General features: G+C 37.5%; 1 protein-coding gene across 1 annotated transcript in view; it reads left to right on the top strand.

Moving 5' to 3' along the window:
• Nucleotides 1-25,597, top strand: part of LOC123311814 (ATPase family AAA domain-containing protein 3A homolog) — a 178,793-nt gene that overhangs the window by 54,695 nt on the left and 98,501 nt on the right. The window contains exons 4-5 of the mRNA XM_044895918.1: nucleotides 2,787-2,975; nucleotides 5,672-5,903. Of these exons, the coding sequence (XP_044751853.1) occupies nucleotides 2,787-2,975; nucleotides 5,672-5,903 (421 nt within the window). The remainder of the gene's footprint in view (nucleotides 1-2,786; nucleotides 2,976-5,671; nucleotides 5,904-25,597) is intronic.

The following is a 25,597-nucleotide window of genomic DNA, read 5'->3' as shown; positions in this document are numbered from 1 at the left end:
TGCAAATCAACTAGAAAAAATTGTTGTCTGACAATGAACTGAAAATAAAGAACGTTGAAATTATAATTTTATATTGTAACGTTTCGGAATCTATATCAGACACCTTCATCAGACGAAAATCAATTTTAAAAAAATTGATTTTGTTTCAGAGATTGGGAGTGAAAACCCCAAAAAGTTTCAAGAAACTATAGAATACAAAATGCATTGAGGACAGAAAAGGGTATAAAAGTGAAACGAATTAGATGCGATAATGGAGGAGAATATTCGTCTGATTATTTTAAGAAATTTTTTAGAAACAAAGGTATATCACATACTCAATGCCATACAGTCCTCAAATGAATGGTAAGTGTGATCGTATGAATAGAACAATTTTAGAAAAAGCTCGTACCCTTTGATGAATCAAATCTTCTTAGAAAGCTCTGGGGCCATGCTAATCTGACAGCTACCTTTTTGATTAATCGGAGCCCTACAAGCGCTACCAATTATAGAATTCCAGCTAAAGTGTATGGCAGTGATTTAAAGCTTAGCAGATTGAAAACCATTTGGATGTAAAGGATGGATGGTAATTTTTCCCAGACCTGATAAACTGGATCCAAGAGCGAAGGAGGTGAGACTACTGGGCTATACCAAACATGTATACAAAGTGTGGGACCCGTTGACTGATACAGTGACATCTACAAAGGATATCAGATTTGATGAACTGAAACAATAAAGAAGACGAAGAAAAGAAGAAGGAAGATGAAGCAACGAAGAATGAAGAAGAAGAAACCAAAACTGTACAAAATAAAGAGGATGAAGAATAGAACGAAGAAAGGAGAGAAGAATTTAATATCAGAAGTTCGAGAAGTGGAAGACAAGTTATTAGGCCAAATTTTTTATCAGAATATGAGTTACATGAGGCCTACTGTCTGATCAATGAAGAAGTTCCACATATTAATATGGAATATTTTTTAGACTGAGTATATTCGATGTAATATCTGTGGTGGAGTTTTTATGACAGGAGAATGATTAGAGTGGAATTTTTACTAAAAGCCAAGTTGTTACAAGAAATGAAAGTATTCTTGAAATGAAGAAAAGTAAAAGATTATCTTGTAGTTTTTCATCGGACACTGCCATCAAATTTTTTAACACTAAATGGGAATCTTGTTATACTATACCATTTGTACTATGGTCCCAAGTTTTATTATTTATGAATTGAAGGCATCATTTGGATAAAGGAGTGGAGTATGTGAGAGTCGACTCCGAACATATATAAGATTGAACTCGGGTAGATTCGAGGATGTCCTTTCTGCATGACAGATATGTTGTTGTTTTTCTATCGTTGAATTATGATTCTTGACCATTATTATTTTTTCGAAGATGTTTTGTTTGTATTCTATGGAGAGTGTTCATCATGGGTTCTTGCAGAACTTGACAGTATACAAGTATACAAGTTCTGTAATTGAATTTGTAAATTTTGTATTTTCAAGTGTACATTTTCTTTATGATGAATAAAATTGAATTGAATTAATAAATATATTATGAAAATGGCTTCGAATTTTTTGTTTGTTTTTGGGATATCTCGGTTAATTTTCGGGGTTCGCAACTCATATTTGAACTATTTTTTGAGTAAATTCTTTTTAAAGCTCTGAAAATTCCTTCCCACTTGATTTCTCTGCTCTCCAAACTAGTCACATGTTTCAAACTCATGTACATATAACTTTGGAAGCACTCAAGTGCTAAGAAGTGTAAAAGGATTTGGTCAAATTTCAATTCTGGTGTTAATGATGGGGGTATTTTAATATTGTTATTTTGAAAATAACAATTGACAATCATGATCCGTCAATATTTGCACAATTTATTTCTAGTAGAGTTAATTTTTGAGCTCTTTTCAAGTACTTCAAGAAAGGCCCTATAAATTTGTTTCGAATTTGTCTTCGATCTCCTGCTATTTGACGTTGAAGGTTCAAAATTCAGTACTTTGCGAATTCATACTCAACATGGATGAGTTATATCTCGGTTCACATTGCATTCAGAAAATTCGTGAAAAACTAGTTTGTTTTGTTTTTTAATAGGCTACAAGTTTGCATGAAACAATCATTAATCGCCGTCATTAATAAACGATTGATTAAATAACTATTGAATCCTATTTTGATCCAGATAAGCCCGAAGAAAGTGAAAAAGACATTGTGGGGCTTCGTTTTCATCTTGAGAAACAGTTTTTGTTCCAATTCTTCACCAATAGATTCTTTGCTATCAATTATTTCCTTTATAAAGATTTATTCGCCCCAATGTTCACTCTACTACTAGAACATTCAAGTTGTTCCTTTGTAGTGGTACCATCAGGAAAATTTCTAGAAGGCAAAGCACTCATTTTGAAGCACTTTCTATGTTTGGAACTGGGCTTTGTTGAAGATTATTTCATGAATACATCCTCAAATTTCACAGGTAATTCATGCTCTTCTCGATTAAAACAATCATAATCGATTGAGTGCAAGCAATATACTTTCATATATAATATTATACTTGTATTTGTCACCCAAACTAACATAAACATAAAGCAGAATGTAAGAGCAACGCCTATGCTCATAGTTCCGCGGCTGCCGACTTGGGAAATTCTTATTTTCAGACTCCCATATTTCCGTTAAAAGACATTTGAGAACTATATCGCAATTACATTCTGAGATTCAAGATGATACAATTATGTGAAGGCTCGATTAGAATAAGAATTTTCATTGTCTTTTGGGTATATATTATATACTTCTTTGAAATGCCTATACAACATGCTGTTACAATTTTTTTTTCAGAACTGCTGGCTCAGTTCTAGGGTCCGGAGCTCAAGTTTTGTTAACCGATTGGAATAAGGTTCTTGTAGCAGCCGGAGGATTTTCCTTAATTGCATTAGGAGTTTATTCTGCTAAAGGTGCCACCGGCGTAACCACCAGATATATTGAATCTAGGCTCGGAAAACCTTCCTTAGTTAGAGAGACATCAAGGTATGTATGAATAAGCGTTGAAAGTAATGTCGTACCTGATTCTTGTCGCGAAGGTAATATTGAATTCGTATGTCCAGTTATCGGGCCTCACAATGAAGACTGTTTACTAATGTTGATCTTTAGATTCTCTATAGAAAATGAACAAATATTGTGTGAAAAAATTATTTCGATACGTCAATTAGTGCCCGAGATACGGAAATGTAAGCGGCTCTAGTTTCGCGGGCCTGTGTGACTTCATGGGTCAATACAACACTCGTGGCACGCTCTCGTATCGTCCACAAAGAGATTGGGTACTTATTATTTGAAATGTCTAAACCAAATGCGACAATGTTAAGTGTTGTGCCAAAATGTAAAAACAGAACTACCAATGCATCGGGAAATCCTTTTTTAAAATATCGCTAATTTTTTGCAAAAAATTGATAATACTTTTTTCAAACCCCGAAACGCGAACGCACTAGTTAAACCAACCAAAGCAGAAGTTCTAGAGACGAAAAAATTGTGGCTTTACGAAATCATCTCGATAGAGCTATCGGCAGACTCAGAGGTTTTGGATTCATGCTGCCATACGCTTCTGTAGATTTTACGCAAGTTGATCTGCTAGATTTGGTTGTGATTTCTGCATGTGGAGTAACGAATTCTCAAAGCACTCTGTTCAATTTAGGGTGGCTACAGATTATTTTGACGTGATGTAGGACCACGTCATAATGCGAAAACTGATAGACCACAGATTGACAACTTGAGAATAATATTTTGTTTATTTTTTCGATTGCGATTTTTTGCATTGTTTCACTCTGTGACAATTCCTCCTGTAGCGTCCCCAATACAGTTTCACGCCATCTCGTTAACTTACCTAACTGAGTCTGAGGATACTCTGGTCCTGTGGGTGGTATTTCACAAAGGTCTTCTGTGGGTATATATGCGGTATATCCTTGAACCGCTTATACTGGCCTCCTGGTTTCCGAACTCCCTCTGTGAATTGGCCGTACAGAGCTATTTTGGGGGGCCTTCTGTCTTGCATCCTTAGAATGTGGCCGCTTCATCTGAGTCGGGCCCTCGTTACTTTAGACTCAATTGTTAAACAACTCGTGTCGTGCCTGTAGGGAGTCCAGCGTTCGCTTCCGTAAAGTAGCGTTGGGAGGAACACTGGAGAAACTCTCTGTCCTTTAGCTTCCAAAATGTCCGTGATGCTGAATTGTTACGGTTATGTATTTCCGTGTCCAGGTTAGCCGTAGTATTTGAACTGCTCGACCTGTTCTAGAGTTTAATCCTCCAGGCTGATATCTGTTTGAAGATTTTCTAGCGGACTTACCAGGATTTTGGTTTTGTCAATATCGAGTCTAAGGCATAAAGCTTCGTATATATGTTTATAGGTGTTCAACATTATAAGTGCGCAGTCGTCTGCATATTGAAGTTCCGTGATAAACTTTATACTGGTTTTTGCTCTGAGGCGCTTCAGGTTAAATAGGCCTCCATCAAATCTGAATCTCATTCCAACACCTCTTACACGCATACTCATATCAGCAATTATCGAGACAGCTATGGCGAAAATATTTAACAGTAAAGGCGCTAACACGCAGCCTTGATTTATTCCACACTTGGTTGAGAAATGGTCGGTTATAGAGCCATGCTGGCTTTTACACACTGCTAAGAATTTTTCGGGTACTCCAAGGCGTCCCATGATTTTCCATACCGTTCTCCGATTCACCGATACATCCTTAAATCCGTATTGGCTGTATAGATCCTTAATTATTGTTCACGGGCCTTCCCTTGTAGCTGTCGCAGTGTAAAAATTAGGTCCACCGTACCTCGATTGGATCGAAAGCCGCAATGGGATTCAGGTAATAACTTTTCTAAGAGTGGAATCGATTGGCCATAATCTTCGAGAGAATTTTTCCGGGCACACTAAGCAACGATGTGTCCCAGTAATTGTTGCAATTTGACGTATCGCCTTTGTTCTTATAGATGCTGATAACTAAAGCGCCTCTGATGTCTTGTGGCACATCTGCTTGTTTCCAAATCTTACGGAATAGTGTTAGGATACTATTGAGAATGTCTTCATCCAGGGCTTTGAAAATCTCTCCTGGAACGCCGTCTAGACCTGGTGACTTATTATTTTTTATATTTTTTATCGCATTTATGATTTCCGACATTGAAATTTCGTCATCGAGCAATGGAATGGAATTTTCTTTTCAATGCATAATTTTTACGATGATGTTCGAAGCCTGTGAAACTGCATGGTAGAAAATATAAAAGGACTGTCGATTTCCACTTTCTCTAGCTATGGGGAGATGAGCTTGAAAATGAGTTTCAGTTGCATCTCTATTCGAAACATACTTTAGCAAAATTTCATTGGTTCATCGTGGTCCTACTTCGAAAAAATTTAATAAATCCATAATAAAGTCTTCATCTTTGAAGAAACGTAACTATCCAACGAAGCGTATACGGCATGCCTCCTCAGGGCACCCTGTATACATTATGATAGTTTAACATCGAAATGCTGGAATATGTCAATCTTTTCGTATATATTCATGTGATCCCTTTCTGTGTGAAAGAGCGAATCGAAAGAAAAGAATAATGCAGAAGCCAGTGATTCATACAAATAAATGAATATTTCCCACAAAACTTTTTATCTTTTCACCATGAAAAATTACTTATGTATCACAAAACATTTATTGAATGTTAAAATGTTTTTTCAGATTTACACTTCTGGATGTTTTTAAGGATCCATGGCGACAGTTGCAGAAGGTTAAAGAATTGAAACTGCAAAAGGAGCAAGATGCTTTAAGTGGAATCGTTTTGGCCCCAAAACTTGAGGAGAGACTTCGGGACATTGCTATAGCTACCAAAAATACAAAACAAAACAGAGGGATGTATAGGAACATATTGATGCATGGCCCTCCAGGAACGGGTAAAACAATGTTTGCCAAAGTACGTCGAGATATGTTCTTACTGATTCGACTAAACAGAATAAACAAATAAAATCTATTTGAATAAACTTCAAATAGATAAAAATATCATTTCGTTCAGTGGCACATAGTTTCAAATGCACATGTTCACACGATTCTCGTACATCGCAAGAAGATATAGAAAGGAGCTGTGACGGCTCGTACCTTTAAGGTATGGGCCGGCCAGACCCAGAATATACAGGGGCATCTATTATTTCTTTAACCAATGAGTGAAAATGAAAACGCGGAATCCCACCATAATTTTGTTTTTCTAAAATTAAATATTGATATTATTTTTTGTCAAGAGGTTTTTGGGTTTCTAATCTTTGTTTTTTTTTTAAATTAAACATTGATATATTTTTTGTCAAGAGGCTTTGAGTTTCTAATGATAAGTTGGATGGAGTTGCGGCTAAGGAGTTGAAGAAAAATATTCAATTCAATTTCCCAAAAATGATTCCAATCAGAACTCAATTAACATGTTTCTGCATCTTGATGTTAAGTTATTGGTTGAGAAACTATTAATTGACAGAAAATGAAGGTAATGAAAATAATTGAAGGGTTTCAGTGTTTTCATTTTGAGTTCTTGGTTGAAGAAATATTAATTTTATTCCAGATTCATGCCCCACTCTATACATATAGTCTGATTTTCTTTATAGGCTGGTTTTTGGAACAAGAATGTACTAAACTTCCTTGTTTTCGCCAAGCTTTTGAATAATATTTTTATTCTTCTTCAGAGTCTTTCAGTAAAAACCGATAAAAATTATATTACAACACAAAACATCAACATCAATACGAATCACAATTTTGAGTTATGACTTTAGCCTTGCGGCTTTCACACTTCTCTCCAGAGGAAAATTCACTTATCCCAGATATCTCAGATATCAAAAGGATTAAGCTCTGTTGGAGCCCTTTCCAGGTTTTCAGGCTCGTGGTGATGGTCGGGTCCGGCTCCTCGGCTCCCTGGCGTCGGTTGGATTCCTGCTCCACCAGTACTTCCTGTCGGAGCAGACGGTGTTTCTCTGCATTCCCCATGTACTTGTGTACAGTTCTCGCCGTTCCCAGGAGTACCGCCTTCTGCATGACTATAGATATTTTCGCCTCACTGAAGTTTCCTCAAGTTATCTAGTAGTTTCTTTGGTATCAGGCCTGTAGATGAAATGGCAATAGGGATGGCCTTGATATATTTCAGCTTCCACTGTCTCCTGATTTGTTCAACAAGATCTCTGTATTTTGAAATTTTTTCAGTATGCCTATCTAGAAGATTGTTATTATTTGGAATCGCCACATCGATGAATAGTGCTCTGTCCTCATCCTTATTGAGCAATATGAGGTCTGGTCTATTGTGGGTTATTTTTCGGTCTGTGAGAACCGTGCGATCCCAGTAGAGCTTGTGATGTTCATTTTGCAATACAGCATCCGGATGGTAATTGTAATAAGGAACCTTTTTCGAACTTAGAAGTTGGTGTTTTAGTGCCAATTCTTGGTGAAGAATCTTGGCAACAGCATCGTGTCTACTTTTGTACTACGTGCCCGAGAACGTCTGACATCCCCCGGTGATGTGCTGGATAGTTTCATGTGTTGCACAGCCATAATGACAGCTATCGTCCTCCACTGAAGCATCCTTGGAAATATATTTCATATAGTTCCTTGTTGGGATCACCTGGTCCTTGATGGCGAGATTGAAGCCCTCTGTTTCGACAAACAACCTTCCGGAAGTCAACCAGTAGTTCGACGCAGATATGTCGACGTAATCATGATTGACCTTGTTTTGGTGCCTTCCATGCAAAGGTTTGCCAATCAGTTTCTGCATTTTACTTTCTGCAGAGTGTTCGACGGTTTCCAAGTGGTCCTGCTGTAGCTTTAACGGTGTAGAAGTATCAGCAACACAAACTACTCTATGGAGTTCTAACGAAGCAGCCTTGTTCAGGAAATATCTTCGAAGTCCTTCAATTTCCTGGGGCATGCGGTTGGACAAGTCAACAATTCCTCTACCCCAGAGGTGTCGTGGCAGCTCTTTCCGTTCTATTCAGCTTTTGGGGTGGTGTTTATTATGGTTTGTCAGCATCGTCCTTATTTTTCTCTCTAGGGCTGCTAAATCGGTAGTGGTCTAAGAGATGATACCAAATGAGTAGCTCAGCGCCGAGCAAGCGTAGGTATTAATCGCTTTTATCAGATTCTTGCTGTTAAGACCAGTTCTCATTATCCTTCTCAATCTTCGGGTGAACCCCTCCGTTAATTCTTTGTTCATCTGGCTTGTATGTGTCTGTTTCCTTTAATGCTTCAATTTCTGCACCTTCCTTGAGTTTGAACGTACCATCTTCTATTTTCCCTCTCTTCATGTTCAGCAGTCGACATTTTTTTAGTCCAAATTTTATTTTGATGTCTTCCGAGAATCCTTCCACCATTTTAAGCGTCTGTTGCATTTGTTTTTTGGTAGATGCGTAGAGTTTCAAATCGTCCATGTAAAGGAGAGTTTCTTCATAGTTCTACTGCCGCTCTTGATGGAAAATCCGTAGTTCGTAAAATTCAATCTATAAGACAAGGGATTCAGGGCCATGCAGAATCACAGAGGGCTCAGCGAATCTCCTTGGAAAATTCCGCGTCTTATTGGAATAGGTCCTATCGTAAGTTGTAATGGAGCAATCTGCTGCTTTCATCTGAAGACTAGTACGCCAGGTTGACATGGCGTTTTTCAGGAACTCAACAATATTGGGATCCACCTTGTAAATCTTTAAGATCGTCAAGAGCCATTCGTGAGGTATAGAATCGAATACTTTTTTGTAGTCTATGTACGCAGCGTAAAGATTCCTCCGCTTGGAGAACGCTTGATTGCAGATAACTGAATCTATTATTAGTTGTTCTTTGCACCCTCGGCTGTCTTTGGTGCATCCTTTCTGTTGCATGGCGATGATGTTATTCCTTTCGCAATGGTTTGAAATGCACGATGTGATTAATTTGTACATCGTTGGAAGACATGTGATTGGTCGGTGTTCAGATCAAAATACTTTTACTGAACTTATCGTTTTATTATTTCAAAATATTATGACAAATTGATAAATTATTAGACTGATAACTGTATATTGTTTTCATATGCTACTATTTTCCTAGTTCCGACCACAACATTTCTCCAGCCCAGCATAAAATTATCATTGAATTTTCAAACGACAAATTTTATGTACTGGTCAACGATATTCCTGGGTGGCCGTCTTCACATCTACAACTCTTATCCTGTTGTCGATGCCATGATGTGTTCTGATAACCTTTCTTAATTTCTAATTGAATCGAGGCATTAAATCATGTACTATCGATACTATATCTCCGATTTCAATTGGTTTTTGATCGTTTGTCCATTTGCTTCTTTTCGTAAGAGTTGGCAGATATTCTTTAACCCAACGATTCCAAAATGACTCTGTCAGGGCTCGTGATTTTTTCCATTCCTTTCGAATTATTCTTCCATCCATCATCTGTGGTAGTGGGGGTCCTAAACCATCAGAAGATCCAAAAAGGAAATGATTTGGTGTAATTGATTCCAAATCGTCTGGATCTGAAGATACTCTCGTCAAGGGTCTTGAGTTCACAATATATTCAGCTTCTGCGAGGAATGTGAGCAAAGTTTCTTCTCTTAAATTTTGCTGATATAAAATTTTGCCTATAACTCTTTTTACTGATCCAACTAATCTTTCCCACACGCCACCCATGTGAGGCGCAGCAGGTGGATTGAACTTGAACGTGATAAACCTTTCGATAATGATATTTCTTCTATCTCATTTATATTCAATTTCTCCAGTTCTTTTTTCAATTCTCGAGAAGCACCTTTCAAGTTAGTTCCATTATCGCAGATTACCATTTCCGGAGTTCCTCTTCTCGCCGTGAACCTCATGATAGCTTGTATACTAGAACTACTTGTCATGGTGTGTGCTAACTCCAGAAAAATGGCTCGCACGGCAAGACATGTAAATAACACACCCCAACGTTTTTCAGTTCGCCTTCCAATCTTGACCATGATTGGACCGAAATAGTCCATTCCAGTATTCACGAAAGCTCTGTTCCCTTTTGTTAATCTAACGTCTGGAATTTGTCCCATCAACGGTGGCGCAGGTTTAGATCTTTCTCGTTTGCATTTATTACACGTCTTCAGAACTGATTTCAATGCTGATCTTGCATTTAAAATCCAGTATTTCTGTCGCAGTTCATTCAAGATGGTTTCGATTCCTTGATGGGTATATTTTTCATGATAATGTTGTATCAATAAGCGAGTGAATCTGTGTTTTGCAGATAAAATAATCGGTTCTTTGGTATTTTCATTCATCTCTGATGATAAATTGGTCCGCCCTTGCAGGAGTAACAAATCATGTTTTACTTGTACGGAGAGCGAATTTAGTACACTTTTCTTATCAATTTTCTTCCCTTTTTTCAAGTCCTCAATTTCTTTCCCAAAACAATCGAACTGTGATTTCTTGATGAATAATTCCAAAGCTTTTTTCATATCTTCATTCGTAATATTTTTCTCCTTTGATATATTTGCCGAATTAATTTTTGAGATCGAACATCTAAAAATTTCCACTGCCCTGAGAACTGTTGCTGTACTCTTTATTAAACGATTAAATTTCGAAAATCTTTGAACATCTGGAAGAACTGTCGTTTCAATAGGTTGTTTGATTACTATGCATCTGGAAGGTGAGCATTTTTCATTCATAACTGATGAATTTTCGATTTCAATATCAATTTTTACACCATGAACCATGAAGTGTCTTCAGATGATTTCAAGAAACTAGATCCCTGTAGCCAGAGGTCTAAATTTTGGGTGGAGTTTTCTCTTGTAGCTAAGTCAGCAGGATTTTGTTCTGATGGGATCTAATTCCAATCTTTGGAACAACTTTTTTCTCTATCTCCCCTATACGTCGAGCCACAAATTGTTTAAACTTTTTTCCATCACTTCTTATCCATCCCAAAACACAAGTTGAATCTGTCCAGAAGTACGTTCTATGTATAGGAATCTCTAAAGATTTTGAAATGGTTGTTGATAATCTGCAACCTAAAACTGCACCCTGAAGTTCTAGCCTTGGTATTGATATGGGTTTTAATGGAGCTACTCTTGTTTTAGAACTAACTAACGAAATCTCAATTTTTTCTTCAGACTTAATTCTCAGATAAGTTACAGCTGCAAAAGCTTCTTTGCTGCTGTCAGTGAAAGTGTGCAGTTCAATCATCTCTGCCTGAGGTATCAATAGGCTATAACATCTTGGTATCCGAACTTCTGATACTTTACTGATTTGAACCAATAATTTTTTCCATCTTTCTCCAAAACTATGGGCAATTTCTTCGTCCCAGCTAACCCCGGCTTGCCAAATGTGCTGCATCAAAAACTTCCCTTTTACTACAAGGTAAGAGATAATACCAAGAGGGTCAAATATAGACATTACTGATTTCAAAATATTATGACAAATTGATAAATTATTAATTATTAGATTGACAACTATATATTGTTTTCATATGCTACTATTTTGCTAGTTCCGACCACAACAGTGTGTCGTGTGCAACACTCAAAATCCGGATCACCGCCGTTAGAACGGACGTATCAATGGTGAAACTTCGATCGGATATTTTTTTACGGTCCGCGAAGATAACTTCGCAAAACAAGCCCGTATTATGTTGAACTTTTTCACAATCGAACGCGCGGTGGAGATTCGAATCGAATAATTTAGTTACTTTAGTTCATTGTTCAATTTGTATCTGGTTTGATCGGAGGTTATTTGGAAAGTAAGGTACTTTACTAATAGTGATTAACGGATGAAAATTAACGATTCAGTTAGTTTTGTCATCTGAAAATTGTTATTTTGCTGTGGTGATGTTTCACGAATTTCAAAGGACAAGTTGAGGAATACGAGAAACTTGGAAGGGTCTTCTGTATTCCTTCGGTCTTTAGGTAACAGGTATGTTGTGCCATGTGTAAGGAATACTGGCATTCTTTCAGGATTTTCAATGACATAATTTATTGCGGAGGTCAATTTGTCATGCATGATCCAAAGTTTCTTGATCCAGAAGTTCTGTAATCCATCAGGGCCAGGTGCTTTCCAGTTGTGTAGTCCTCTGATAGCTGTTTTTACTTCTTCAATTGGGATCATGTCATGCAGCATCGGCTCATATTTTATAGTTTCAGATTTTTCATTTTCAATCCATCCATTGAAATGAGGTTTCGTTGATAACACTATTCAACAAGGGTTCTCCCACCTAAGAGATTTATATTTTTTTTGTTAGGTATTCCTCACCTTATTACAAAAATAATAGTACTTACGTTTGTTTAGCTCCCGTTATCAAAATAAAAGACATGCGTGAATTGTCCATGTTCGCACTTCTGTACCCTACGATACTTTATAAAATAAACAAACTATTGAAACAAGTTCAGTTTCTGGCAGCATTGAATGACTTTGAAAAAGAAGCCTGGTTGTCCTTTGTAGAAGTGACCAAAAATTTTCTTGGCAATCACAAATCTCCGCACTATGTAAATATCGTCAAAACGATGTTACAGGCTCATCAAAAAATGGGATGCAACATGTCCCACCTAAGAGATTTATATTTTTTTTTGTTAGGTATTCCTCACCTTATTACAAAAATAATAGTACTTACGTTTGTTTAGCTCCCGTTATCAAAATAAATGACATGCGTGAATTGTCCATGTTCGCACTTCTGTACCCTACGATACTTTATAAAATAAACAAACTATTGAAACAAGTTCGGTTTCTGGCAGCATTGAATGACTTTGAAAAAGAAGCCTGGTTGTCCTTTGTAGAAGTGACCAAAAATTTTCTTGGCCATCACAAATCTCCGCAATATGTAAATATCGTCAAAACGATGTTACAGGCTCATCAAAAAATGGGATGCAACATGTCCTTAAAGCCCGTTTGCAACAGCCGAGAATTCTCTGGAGAATTCTCTACAAAATTCTCGCAAGAAAACGGCAGAGATTATTTTGTATGCAACTGAACAGAGAATTCTACCGAAAGTGCGTATGCAACGGTATATAATTCACGGCGCATGAATTTTCGAGCAAATTCTCTAGAGAATTCTCGGCTGTTGCAAACGGGCTTAAAAATACACTTTTTGCAACCACATATTAATTTCTTTCCACAAAATATGGGAGCCGTAAGTGACGAGCATGGAGAGCGATTCCATCAAGACATCGCGTCATTCGAAAAACGCTACCAAGGCAAAGGGGAACCCTCTATGCTTGATGATTATTGTTGGTCCATCGTTAGAGAAATACTGGAGTCGTCCTACAGCAGAAAAGACAAAAGATCTAAGCGATCGGAATCTTTTACACCATTGCAAATATTATAATGCATTGTTTTTGTTGAAAATCATGAATATAATTATTAAAAAACAACAAGAGCTAACTTCCACTTTTTATTTATCGTGCGTTTATACCTTGGCTACGAAGATTCAAAATATATATATTTTCCTTAGGTGGGAGAACAAAGCTATAATTTTGTCGATCAGTGTAATTGTTCGATCTAGAATTGTTCAATGGCTTCCTTTGGTGGTAACTTTCCATTTTCTCCATCAGACGATGTGAGTGGCCGGAAGAAAGTTTCTTCCTACTTTTCGAATGAATTATTGTCTCTTTTTCGGCTATATTTGCTTTTATATCTCCTCAGGCGTTCTGCATACAGACTTAATTTTTGCTTCAGAGTGTCGAGGCAATGGTGAGCTGTAGCATCCTGTTTGTATCCATGATCTCTTTGGCAGCTTTCACAACCTTTCTTCCTCGATTCCCGTTCAAGTACTCCGTCAGTCGTCCAATGTCTCTTCTTAGCCTTTCTGTTTTTTGTTGAAGACGTTTCTGCCATGCTGGCGCGTGTAATTTGTGTAAATTTGGACCATCGAATTTTTGCCCCTATGGTTTTCGCTGTCGTTAGCGCTGCACAGTAAAAAACTAGATGCAGATATTCCAATGAACTTCCGTTCTGTAGGTACTCGGGTAAAACGTCCTTATTCAAGATGTCGATTATAAGTGACAGTTTCTTGGATGTGGTCGGGGTGGTGCTATTCGATGAAGAGGATCTGTCCCTTCCAGTTCGGCGAAGTATCTCCTCATGTCAGAGTCAACTTGTCGGTGGAGCTCTTCCCTATCGTCCTGGTGTTCAGGCTCACTTGCGTTGCAAGATGGACTTTCAGTATCAATGTCTTCTAGGTGTTGTTGCCCAGGGATGTGAATTTTATCAGAGGTGTTGGTGTCATTCTCTATTGCTAGCGGACGCTGAAGTTCTCGTTTAATTGCGTCGATTAGGGCCGTTGGTATTAGTTAATTTCTCAGAATTACTGGTCGGCCACACGTTGTTCAGTGACATTGAGATTTGGGTAGGCGTTGCAGAATTCCCCATGGAGCCTTTTCCTATAGTGTTCTGCCCTAGTCCCGTGATGGAGTTATATATGCGCTCAATAGTTTCATTCATGGACGTCCACTTCATGCGCTTTCTAACTAACCCCGCTTGGGTGAACACTGGCTGAATATTTTGCGCAGCACCTTCAACGGTTCGAGTCGGCAATTGAATTGAACTCGTTAGTTGCTGTTGTTGCTTTGGAGCTGTAGCTTCTTTTGCAGCAGGAGCCCGCTTCCTCAACATCCTGCCACCGACGTCATGTCCAGCGCCGACTCCAGACATGCCCTCACGATCCCCAGGCAGCGACTTGTTTCCGAGACTTCTCGTTATCACCATTTCCATGGTTTTGTGCTCCCCTTTCTCGGTTTAGGTGAGGGGTAGAGAAATGAGAGCAGAAAGAGCACCCCTATAAAGGATGTGAAAGAGAGAGTAAAAAGGAATGGGACTGCGGACAGCAGGCGTGGCTGGCTGCACCGTCTATGTCGTTACGATAGCTACCCGGCAGGCCATCTAACAGATAGCTGCCAAGCAGGCCAGACATTACATTATTATTATTATTATTATCTAATGTTGAAGAGTAGAGGTTAAAAACCTATATACTCACAAGTGTATAAAAATAAGTTGCACATCTAAAAATATGTAAAAGAAAACGTACCGTAAAAATAACGAGAGAATCCCTAAGTTTTCTACAGTATATTAGTATTAGTGGTGAAAGCACACTTCACAAAGCACTCTGTTTCCACTTATCATAACGGTACTTGAAGGCGTTCACACTACTGGACTCAATCACAGGTCTGGGAAAACCATTCCACTGATCGAAGACCCCGTTCGATAGAAAGTTCTGACGTGTAGTCCGAAAAAGTTCCTCGGCCAGCTTATGGGGATGTCCTTCGAGATTATTCCTATTGAATTCGAATGGATGACGCAGATCAACTCCAAATTTATTATTTATGGCACGGAATGTTACTATATTATTTATGGCACGGAATGTTACTATTAAGTCGCTTCTTGCATGACGTTCCTCATAGTAGCATAGACGGGTCGATTATGGGAAGAGAACGGAATCCTAGTACACCACCTCTGGATGGACTCCAGTAGACCTCTATCACTCTGGAGAGCCACCCACCAAGCGGGAGCGGCGTAGAAGTAGTGGTCTCACGTAGCTCTCGTATAGCAATTTCATTGTCTGGACGCTTCAGAAACTGAAGGATCTTTGGAGCATGTAAGATATTCTTTTAGCTTTAGCACAAACAGATGAAATACGCTGTGACCAGTCCAGGTTGGGAGTGACAATCAACCCTAAATCCCTTCGCAACTCAATCGTGTTAACAGTCTTGCGTGTGTACGTTATATGAGGGTTTCTCCTGCCCATGTGCAAGACACAACACTTGCCAATGTTGAGTGGAAACAACCAGTCCCTTGTCCACTGAACGATAGAGTCAAGATCGAGCTGCAGCTGATTGATATTTAATGATGGTACTCCGTATATTTTAGTGTCGTCAGCATACAACAGACACTCGGGCCCAATAAAACTAGAAAAATCGGCCGTATACAGGAGAAAAAGGATTGGTCCAAGAACCGATCCCTGCGGCACACCACTCAGCACTTCCATCCCTGTCGACGATTAATCTCTGCCAACCTTAACCTTAAAAGTTCTTTGACTCAGAAAAGATTCAATCCACAGTAACAGGAGGCCACGTATCCCAAGGTGTTCTAATTTTTTTGAGCAATCGTTTGTGAGGCACACGATCGAAGGCTTTCGAGAAGTCTGGATATATGACGTCTATCGGAATTCCCTCGTCGAGCGCTTTACTCCAATCATTTACCGCAGAGAGGAGATTAGTGAGAGTTGACCGGCCTGGAATGAAACCGTGTTGTTCTTTCGGGATTAAGTGGTTAGAATCATCAAACTCCAAAATTTGATTTGCCACCATACGTTCGAACACTTGGCAACTGTTGAGAGCAAACTTATGGGCCGATAATTGGAGGAAAGTTCTTATCTCCTCTATTGTGAATTGGTGTAACAATTGCTGATCGCCAGTCAGATCTTAATGTGGCTGTTTGGAAAGATCTTTTAAACATAAGGCATAGAGGCCTTACGAAACCTTTGGGACAACGTGAAAGTAAAAGTGGCGCGATCCCATAGCCACCTGGAGCAGAAGAAACATCCAAAGCGGCTAGGTGTTTTTCACAAGTTCTTCAGAGAAAACTACATCGTCCTAATCGAAAGGACAGCGAGGGGAGTTAACTTGAGGTATAGTGGAAGTTGTCTCCTTCGAGAAGTGAGAGGCAAATGAATCCGTGAATCCGCGAGAACATTAGCTGACTCGACTGTATTTGAACAAAGATTACCGTTCCCATCACGAACCATTGGGAAAGAAATTTTGCTGTTAAGATTGCTGCGCACATACTTGAAAAACCTTTTTCAATTCTTGGATGTGGCGAGATTATGCTCAAACTGTTGTTTTGAGGATGAAATTAAAGATGACACGTAATTGGAGTAACGTCGGTGATTCCGATAATCTGCTATGTTGCCACTTCGAATATAACGCTGCCATAGACCTTTTTTGATCTTGATTGCCCTAAAAATATCCCCACAAATCCAAGGCTTCAATAGGTTTTTGCTTGGAAGTGAACCATTTTGTATTATTGGCAACTACATCATCTACGATTCTGGGAAACCGGTTCCACATTTCATCCACATCCTACATTTCTACACAATCTCTACAAATTGCAACTGTGTCGTCACCAGAACATGGTAAGACGTACCGAGAGGAGGCAGATATTGTATATCCGACAAAAGCGCTGAATCAGAAGTGATGATAAGATCTGAAGTTGAAGGTGTTTGACCATGTCTGTATCTAGTTGATTGGAAAACCAGCTGCTGAAGTCCCGAATTCAATAGTAATTCAGCAAAAGGAAAAGTTGGAGAATTAGCAGGTGGGAGAGTCGTCATTGGCCACTTAATATCAGGGCAGTTAGAATCTCCAGCTCCTAAAACTTTGCGCCGTGAGCTAGAAATTTCTCTCAGAAACTGAACGAGTGCCATGTCATCTGTACTAGGTCTAGGCCAATAAATGCATGCCAGTGTAAAGATAATGGAATTGGAGATGTTAATAAAGATATTGCCAATACCTGACCAGTCTTTATGGAAAGTGGAGATTTTGAATGCGTTGACAATAGAATTGTTCAGATAGACACATACTCCTCCGTATCCCACCGTACGAATACTATCCTGGCGAAAAATGGTGTATTCAAGAATGTGACAAATAGAATTGGGAACTGATGAAGATGGCCAAGTCTCCGTTATTGATAAAATCGAAGGTTTTTGGGTGTGAACAATGGACAGAAGTTCACTAAACTTGGACAATAAAGACTGAGCATTGGTGTACATTACGTGCCATCAGGTTAGCGTGGGTGGATTTTTGAAGAGGAAGATTTCTTGCATTTTTCATCCTTGACTATAGTTGGATTTTCTCTTAGATATCTTATAGTCAAATGTACCTTCCCCTGCTCACGTATTTTCCTCAGATCGTTTCGGACCTCATCCAGTTCGTCCAATTGTTTCCTCGTCATGCCACTCCGAACAACCACCTCGCGTAACTGCGCGCTTCCATGCAGAGACTTTTCATGACGGAGAATCTTCCCGACGATCTCACTATTGGAAAAAAGAAACCTTCAACCACATTGGTTTGTCAGACCTCTTGCCTGGTATACGTTTGCACTCTGTTATAAAGTCACTCGCTGTGGGATGTACGTGATAACGGCTTTAATGTTACTCTCATCCTCCGGGCTCTCTGTTAGATTGAGCACCAAAATATTGTGCGATTTCTCTATGCGATCGATTATCACTGGAACATCCACGCAGTAGCAAATGGGGCAAGACTCAACTGGCACTCCAGAGAAAGTATTCTCTCGGATGTAGATTTGAGATCCCCCAGCAGCCCACCCTGAGACACTTGTAAAATCGAAACATCGGACCGAAGAGCCGAAAGACACTGTTGATGACTCTAAGGCAATTCTGCATGTTCATTAATAGATTTTGTGCAAGAGGCGTGAGGATCACGCTCTGACGTTCCTCCATACGATGTACTCTAGCAGCAACTTCACCAATTCGGCTCATCATCTGATGAAAATGTTCCATGGTGAGAGAACTATCCGTGGCCGAAGTCTGATCTATAGAATGAATATATCGCTTCACATGCCGTTACAAATGAAAAGAAAATTTCTCAATTCTCACCCCAGTCACCTCGATTTGCACATACACAGAATAAGAGAAATATTCACTAGATAAAATACTAGAAATAAATAAGAGAATAAGAGGAATATTCATTGAATAAAATACTAGAAAATTATTCTTGACAAGAGCAATCGGACCCCGTGTACACTTTTCGGAATGTGGAGCATCAATCAAGTTCACTGAAACACATCTACGATTTTGATCCAGTTTGGTCCAGTTCGAGGAATGCTACATAACCCTTATGTTGGGGAATTATCTCCCATGGATATATAAGTGGTTATTCATTTAAAAATAGGAAAAAGTATTCGCTAGGCTGGTGCGGCTGGCTTCATCAGCGTGCTTAGCGTAAAGAAAGAGAACGAAATAAAATAAAATAATTCCGGCGACCGGGGCGTCATGTTGATCGATATAAGTTTTACTACATTATACGAGCGAATTATTCGAGATTTGAATATCGAAATTGATCATTCAGAATAAGTGTTAAAGAATAATAAGTTATTATAATTATTTCCTATTCCTCGAAAATTCTGCATACCCTGACGGAGCCGTCCTTGGAAAGAAGGTGTGATAGTAAATCGAAAATACCCGGTTCGCTCGGATGTGCCTCCATCTACGTCATACTATTGCTCCCAATGGCATTTAGCGCACATTGACGCCTAATTAAATTAGGTGGGGCCGTACAATAAATTTAAATAATAACATTCTACTTTACTAACTCATGTCCTTGAAGTTAGCACCCACGTTTTCGAAAAGAAAAAAATTTTGTTTGCCTTCGTTAGTAACTCGTTACTAACTATTTGTAACACCGAAATTTTCATTTGTACCTCAAAGGTTCTAGTAGAAAAACACCGCATTCCGCTGGGTGCTAACTTCACGGGCACCCACTGTTCGATTTTTCGCGAAAAATAATGTACAGTTGGAAAGTTCATCGTTAGTAACTATTTGTAACACGAAAATTTTTGTTTGTAACCTAACCTATGATGGGAAAATTACACCTCCAAAATGCGAAGTTAGCACCCACTTTTTCGAAAATGAAGATAATTTTCTTGCATTCGTTCTCAACTCATTAGTAACTATTTGCAACATAAAAATTTTTGTTTGCACCTCAGAGATAGTGCTAAAAAAACACCGCATTCCGCTGGGTGTTAACTTCACGGACACCCACTGTTCGATTTTTCGCGAATAAATAGTACAGTTGGAAAATCCAAGGTTAGTAACTATTTGTAACACAAATTTAATTTCTTGTAAACTAACCTATAATTGGAAAATGACACCCACACAATGCGAAGTCAGCACCCACACTTTCGAAAATTCTACATTTTTTTGCTATGCAAAGTGAGCACCGACTTTTTTGAAAATGAAGATAATTTTTTTCCTTCCGTTAGTTACTCGTTAGTAACTTTTTGTAAAACTAAAATTTTCGTTTTTATTCCAAAAGTAATGAAAGAAAATTACAGTATTACGCTGGGTGCTAACCCACCGGACACCCAAAAATAAATAAAATTCAGTTGTAGAGTCCATCGTTGGTAACTATTTGAATCACAAAAATTGTTGCTCATAGCCTAACATATAATGGGATAATGCCATCCCGAAAATGCGGAGATAACACACTCCTTTTCAAGAATTCCATATTTCTTTTTTTGTTCCCAACAGAACTTCGTTAGTAACTATTTGCGGGACAAAATTTTTTTCTACCCAATCACTAATGGAATAAATAGCCCAACAAAATCCCTAGCAAAATTTATAGCGGATATCTTGAAGACGGTATACAATACTGACAATTTGCTGAAAAAATTGAAATTGAAATTAACGATTATGACATACCGGATGACCACAGACTAATATCTCTGGAGTAAACCTCTTTGGCAATTTAGATAAGGATGAAATAATATGAATGACTATTAAAACTAAAATGGGATGACATAAAAGATCACACAAGTATGGATATGGAACTGTTTATGGAAATAACCACTTTTATACTGGAAAATAATTATTGTATGTTCCGGGCAAAATTCTATCTACAGGTTTTTGGGTGTGCAATGGGCTCGAAGTTATCACCAATACTAGTACAATACGTCGTGGACCATTTAATAGATTCAATCATAGTAAAGTTGCCATATGAAGTAGAGATTTTGAAGAAATTTGTCGACGATATCTTCATGATAGTTCCATTTTCACATATAGAAACCACACTGAAGTGTTTCAACACTAGCAAAAATCTTCAATTCACCCTAGAAGAAGAGGATTATGAACAATCAGTACCATTTTTGGACACAAAAGTCGTAAGACAAAACAACAAAGTGAAATTAAAATGGCATAAAAAAGAAACACACTCTAACAAAATCATTCACTTCAAATCTGGCCACAACATAAATATAAAAAAAAAAATATCATAACGCAAATGAAAAACAGAATCAATAAAATATGCCATGAATCTTTCAAACAAGAATGTGAGAGAAAATTAACGGAACTTCTCAAACAAAATGGATATCCAGCTGGAATGGTAAATAAACTTGTATATGCAACACAAGAAACATCGAATACGGATACAGGAGCAAGAGAGAATGTTATATCTGATGGACCTCATTTAACATCGAACCCAAATATTAATGGCCTCACGAACAAGTTGAAGAATGTATTTAAACATGAAAATGTGAAAATTGCAGTTTATAATACCAAAACTGTTGGAAATCTTTATAGTAAAATAAAGGACCCCATCCCTATACCCGTAAAGAGTAATGTCGTACACCAAGTGTAGTGTGGAACATGTAATAAAAAATATATTGGACAATCATCCCAATGGGTCAAGAGTAGAATGGCATTGCACAAATCGGACATAAAAAAACAACATGAAAGATGTGCACTGGCAACACATGCACATAATTTAGACCATTGTATAGACTTTGAAAACGTAAAAATATTGAAATCACAGAAAAATTATCATAAAAGGACAATACACGAAATGATACAGATACATAAAAACGAAAATGTAATGAACAAGAAGACGGATACTAATAAATTGAGCAATATATACAGTTATTTATTGAAAATGTCCATGCATGAAGAATTTCAGGATGGCCATCTAGATAAATAAGGAACCAGAAAGCAGGAGACTGCAATGGAAACAATATTCAGTGGTAAACAACGGACCACAAAACAACAAAAAGTAACATACCCTTATTAACAAAGAATGTTGAAGGTTTGATGAAAGTTTACAAATAAACCTCACATTCGGTGAGTGAAAATTTGAGAAAAACAAATATGTGAAAATTGATATTAAGCATGATTATACTTTTTAGAAGCCCTGAAGAAGCATTAAACAAATGCGAAAGCTCGGCGAAGAATACAGAGGAAAAAAACACCAATATTCTCCTTAATTGCGTCAATAACTCTAATTATATATATATATATATATATATATATATATATATATATATATATATATATATATCCTCCTATCATTATGGCTTCATGTAACATGCAAAGACCATTCATTGTGGCTTCAGGCGAATTATGACTTCAGTATATGTGAAGCCATAATGTAATTCACGTTTTCCGCTCAATGAAGCTACCGATTTGACTCTGGTTTACGTGATTCGAAGCACTGAGTGATGTGGAAGAACCTTGAATACAGATATCTGCTTAAATTGTAAAGATGACATCACTATTACGAAATGAAAATTTCTTCTCGTGAAGCCCTAATGGTCGGAGAATGGTAAATATTGTATATTTTAGTTTGAGACATTGCCACCGGGGGCGTGACTGTAATATACATGTCCTATATATTGTAAACTACACCTTGTACTTTATGGACTCAGAGATGTGGCAACATCTCCTTCCCGTTTTTATCTATAGTGAATAGAGAGAATTCTCATCCAGCGGTTGAATTTCGTGGGGATGCAGAATTCTTATTGCGCGTCAGAGTTAAGTACTCATCTTGTGGTCTTTCAAAGCTTCTATGAAGGAAAACGTCATATATGGATGTTAATATTCTAATCAGAGATGAAAATTCGTGGTTCAATTTTTTATCAGTCAAACGCATATTCTAGTTGAATACTGAAGAATAACTGATATGTTGATTCAGCCCAAATGCTATCTCAAGCCGAAACCATGTGATAGGCCAAAATATAATGGCTTCCAGAAATTTTTTTAGGCGTTCTGATGATTCAAAGAATCATGTAACTTCTTTACATTAACTGAAAAAAAAATGAAATGCTTGAATTGCAAACTTATTTCCAAAATTAATAAAATTGTTTTTCGCTTCATATAAAAAATTTTAATCTGATGGAAAAAACAACTTTCCATAAAAAACAAAAAACCTGTTCTTTTCATTTCATAATGAACTTGCAGTTCAAATGTCGTCGAAGTTAGTAAGAAGACCTTCGAAATAAAAGAATTTTACCAACGACATAGAGCTCAGGAAGATATTCCTAAACAATGTTGCAATGAAATGAGTTCAATATAACAAATACCTAGTTGGTTTAGTTGGTTTTAGTGAAACACAACTCCATGATAATTTTCCCACATTTGATCCCGACCTCGAATGATATAAAATTATTTATTAGCATAGTAGTCTATCAGCATACTGCAAAAGTATTATCATTTTGTGGGTAAATATTGAAAAAAATCCCAAATGAAGATTCAGTTCATTATTTGAACAATAATATGAAGTCAAGGATAACAGAAGAAAAGTAGGTTATACCTAGTGTTTGTTCATAAAAATTTTGAGTCAGTATAAAAACCAACATATTCTGAACCTTAGGAAGTTTTTATTTACAGCTCATGAGAATAAACGTTGAGATATCGTCACAAACTCGATTATCTGCTAAATTACATCAAAAGTCAACAATTTGAAAATTTTTACAGTCGAATTTCAGTTAAGATTGTATCAATATTCTCTAAAAGCCCTTATTATAATTCGATATTCAATCTTAATCTTACTCTATATCAGTATTATTATTTGGTAATGAAAAATAGTAGGTAAAGCTAGGGTTTTTAGCGTATATGGAAAACTCGGTCAACCGTTTTCAACATCTCTTCACTTAATTTGATGAAAAATAGTAAGTTTGATCAATATTGATATTATTGATGATAATTGATAAGAATGAAGGCTTTTATTGTAATGGAACACTCTGTCATATTGGAATACTTGTGGCGTTTTTGCACTCCTGATGAGAGTCTTCAATTCTCTTATTTTTTTTTCGTGTTGAGTAATACTGAATAATGATTCTACTATGGCCTTAAATTTAGAGCCAGCTCGTCCAGCATGGAAGAAAATGACACTAAAAATAAAATACATACTGTGCGAGTTTGGTAAATCAAAAACGGTATGAGATTTTCTGAATTATTATTCTTTAAATGGTGTAAAATTTCATATTCTGCAAAAAAACAGGCTTCTTCAAGGTTGATTCGTGTTTGACTGAGGCAGGAAGAATCACTTCACGATGTGGGAGCGAGACCGATGATGACACTATTATAAAATTCATTTAATATGTTTCATTTAGATAATAAGGTTTATAACAGATATAACGAATTGTTTTCCTCAGCTGCAATGCAAGCTTGATATCTCCTTAAGAGGGGTCTACACCGTTCTAGTGATCAGTTCAAAAAGAAAAAATGAATATCTCACGTCAGAAACTGCTAATTTGTATGGGGTATTCATTATAATTCAATTCAATCAGTTCGTCACCTAGAAAATTGAGAAATTTTTTTATTCGTCGAACGGAAAAAATTTTTTTTTTATTGAAGAACAAATATTCATTCATGTTATTAACTTTCCGATGTGGAATTATCTCTTCTATGAAATTCCACATGAAACAATTTCTCCAAAAGTCTCGCCATTGGCTACAATTCGTATCCTGGTGAAATTGAAAAAAGACGTTCGTCTTTTCGACGAAAGTGGAAACTATTGTAATATTCGTAACTTCTACTGATCGTTTAAATGTTCTGGAAAGACCCCACATTCTGGTAGTCTTTTCCCCTTTACGCCTTATACGGATGGCGAGGAATTCCCGTGGTATAAACTCCTCTATAAGATCGTGTTATCAAACGTTTGTTTCTTCCATTGTTAACAAATTCAGCTGCCTCCATTTATCTGTGCAGTAACTCAGATATTTTCGATTGGCTAAATAAACCTTTACTTTCTCCGCTCCCAATAAGATAAATCTTGCAGATTTGAATCTGGTGAACGAGATAGTAACCAATCGCTAGAGTATACCTCATCAAGATACTTTCTAACTGCCACTCGTGCAAGTTATGCGTGCTCAGGTAACCATATTTTCCAATGTGGACTCATCTGTCCATAAATTTTTCTCTGCGAATCACGGATTTTCCTGATGCTGTTGTTCGACAAAAGCTACACTGGGTTGATGGTTCCGGGACCGCAAACATTTGTACTCGCGCGCGTACTCGAGTCTAATTTAATTGCGTCATTCTCAGTCTCGCTCCCACATCGTAAAATACTTCTTTCTGTTCAACTCAAACTACAATAAGCCCCAAAGAAGGCCTTGGGCACACAAGAATTATTCTCAAATAACTAAGAAAAATGTCTTGGATACTATTTTTTGCAGAGAATCAAATCGTCCACTATTCAAGGAATGATCTAGTATTTTTTCAAGAAGAGTCAGATGGTCGATGAATCGATCTCCCGGTTACAGCTTGCCGTCGACATCTGAGACACCCTGTATATATAGTGCTTACTTTATTATGACTATCATTTTTAACAAAAACCGTCCAAAATTGAATAAACAACCCCTTCATGGTGGAAGCTATGCCAGAATTTGATTTCGTTGAATTTGCAGCCCTCGCGAAACTCTTTAGATACAATCAAACTTCAAATCACAAAAGCAATATGGATCCGAATAAGGAGAAGAAACCACATATAATACCTACCAACCTCACTAGCATTTGGAGATATCGATAATCGTTTGTGGATGAAAACAGTTAAAACAGATGATTCAAAGAAAAACGCCAGCCTAGCAAACCTTCCCTGACATTCTGATCTACCAAAAATAAATTTTCAGTGTGAAATTTCTAAAGAGAAAAAAAGAGACCTCC

The sequence above is a fragment of the Coccinella septempunctata genome, chromosome 4, assembly GCF_907165205.1.
Source record: "Coccinella septempunctata chromosome 4, icCocSept1.1, whole genome shotgun sequence".
Taxonomy (NCBI): Eukaryota; Metazoa; Arthropoda; class Insecta; order Coleoptera; family Coccinellidae; genus Coccinella; species Coccinella septempunctata.
This window is presented reverse-complemented; position numbering and strand designations above follow the sequence as displayed.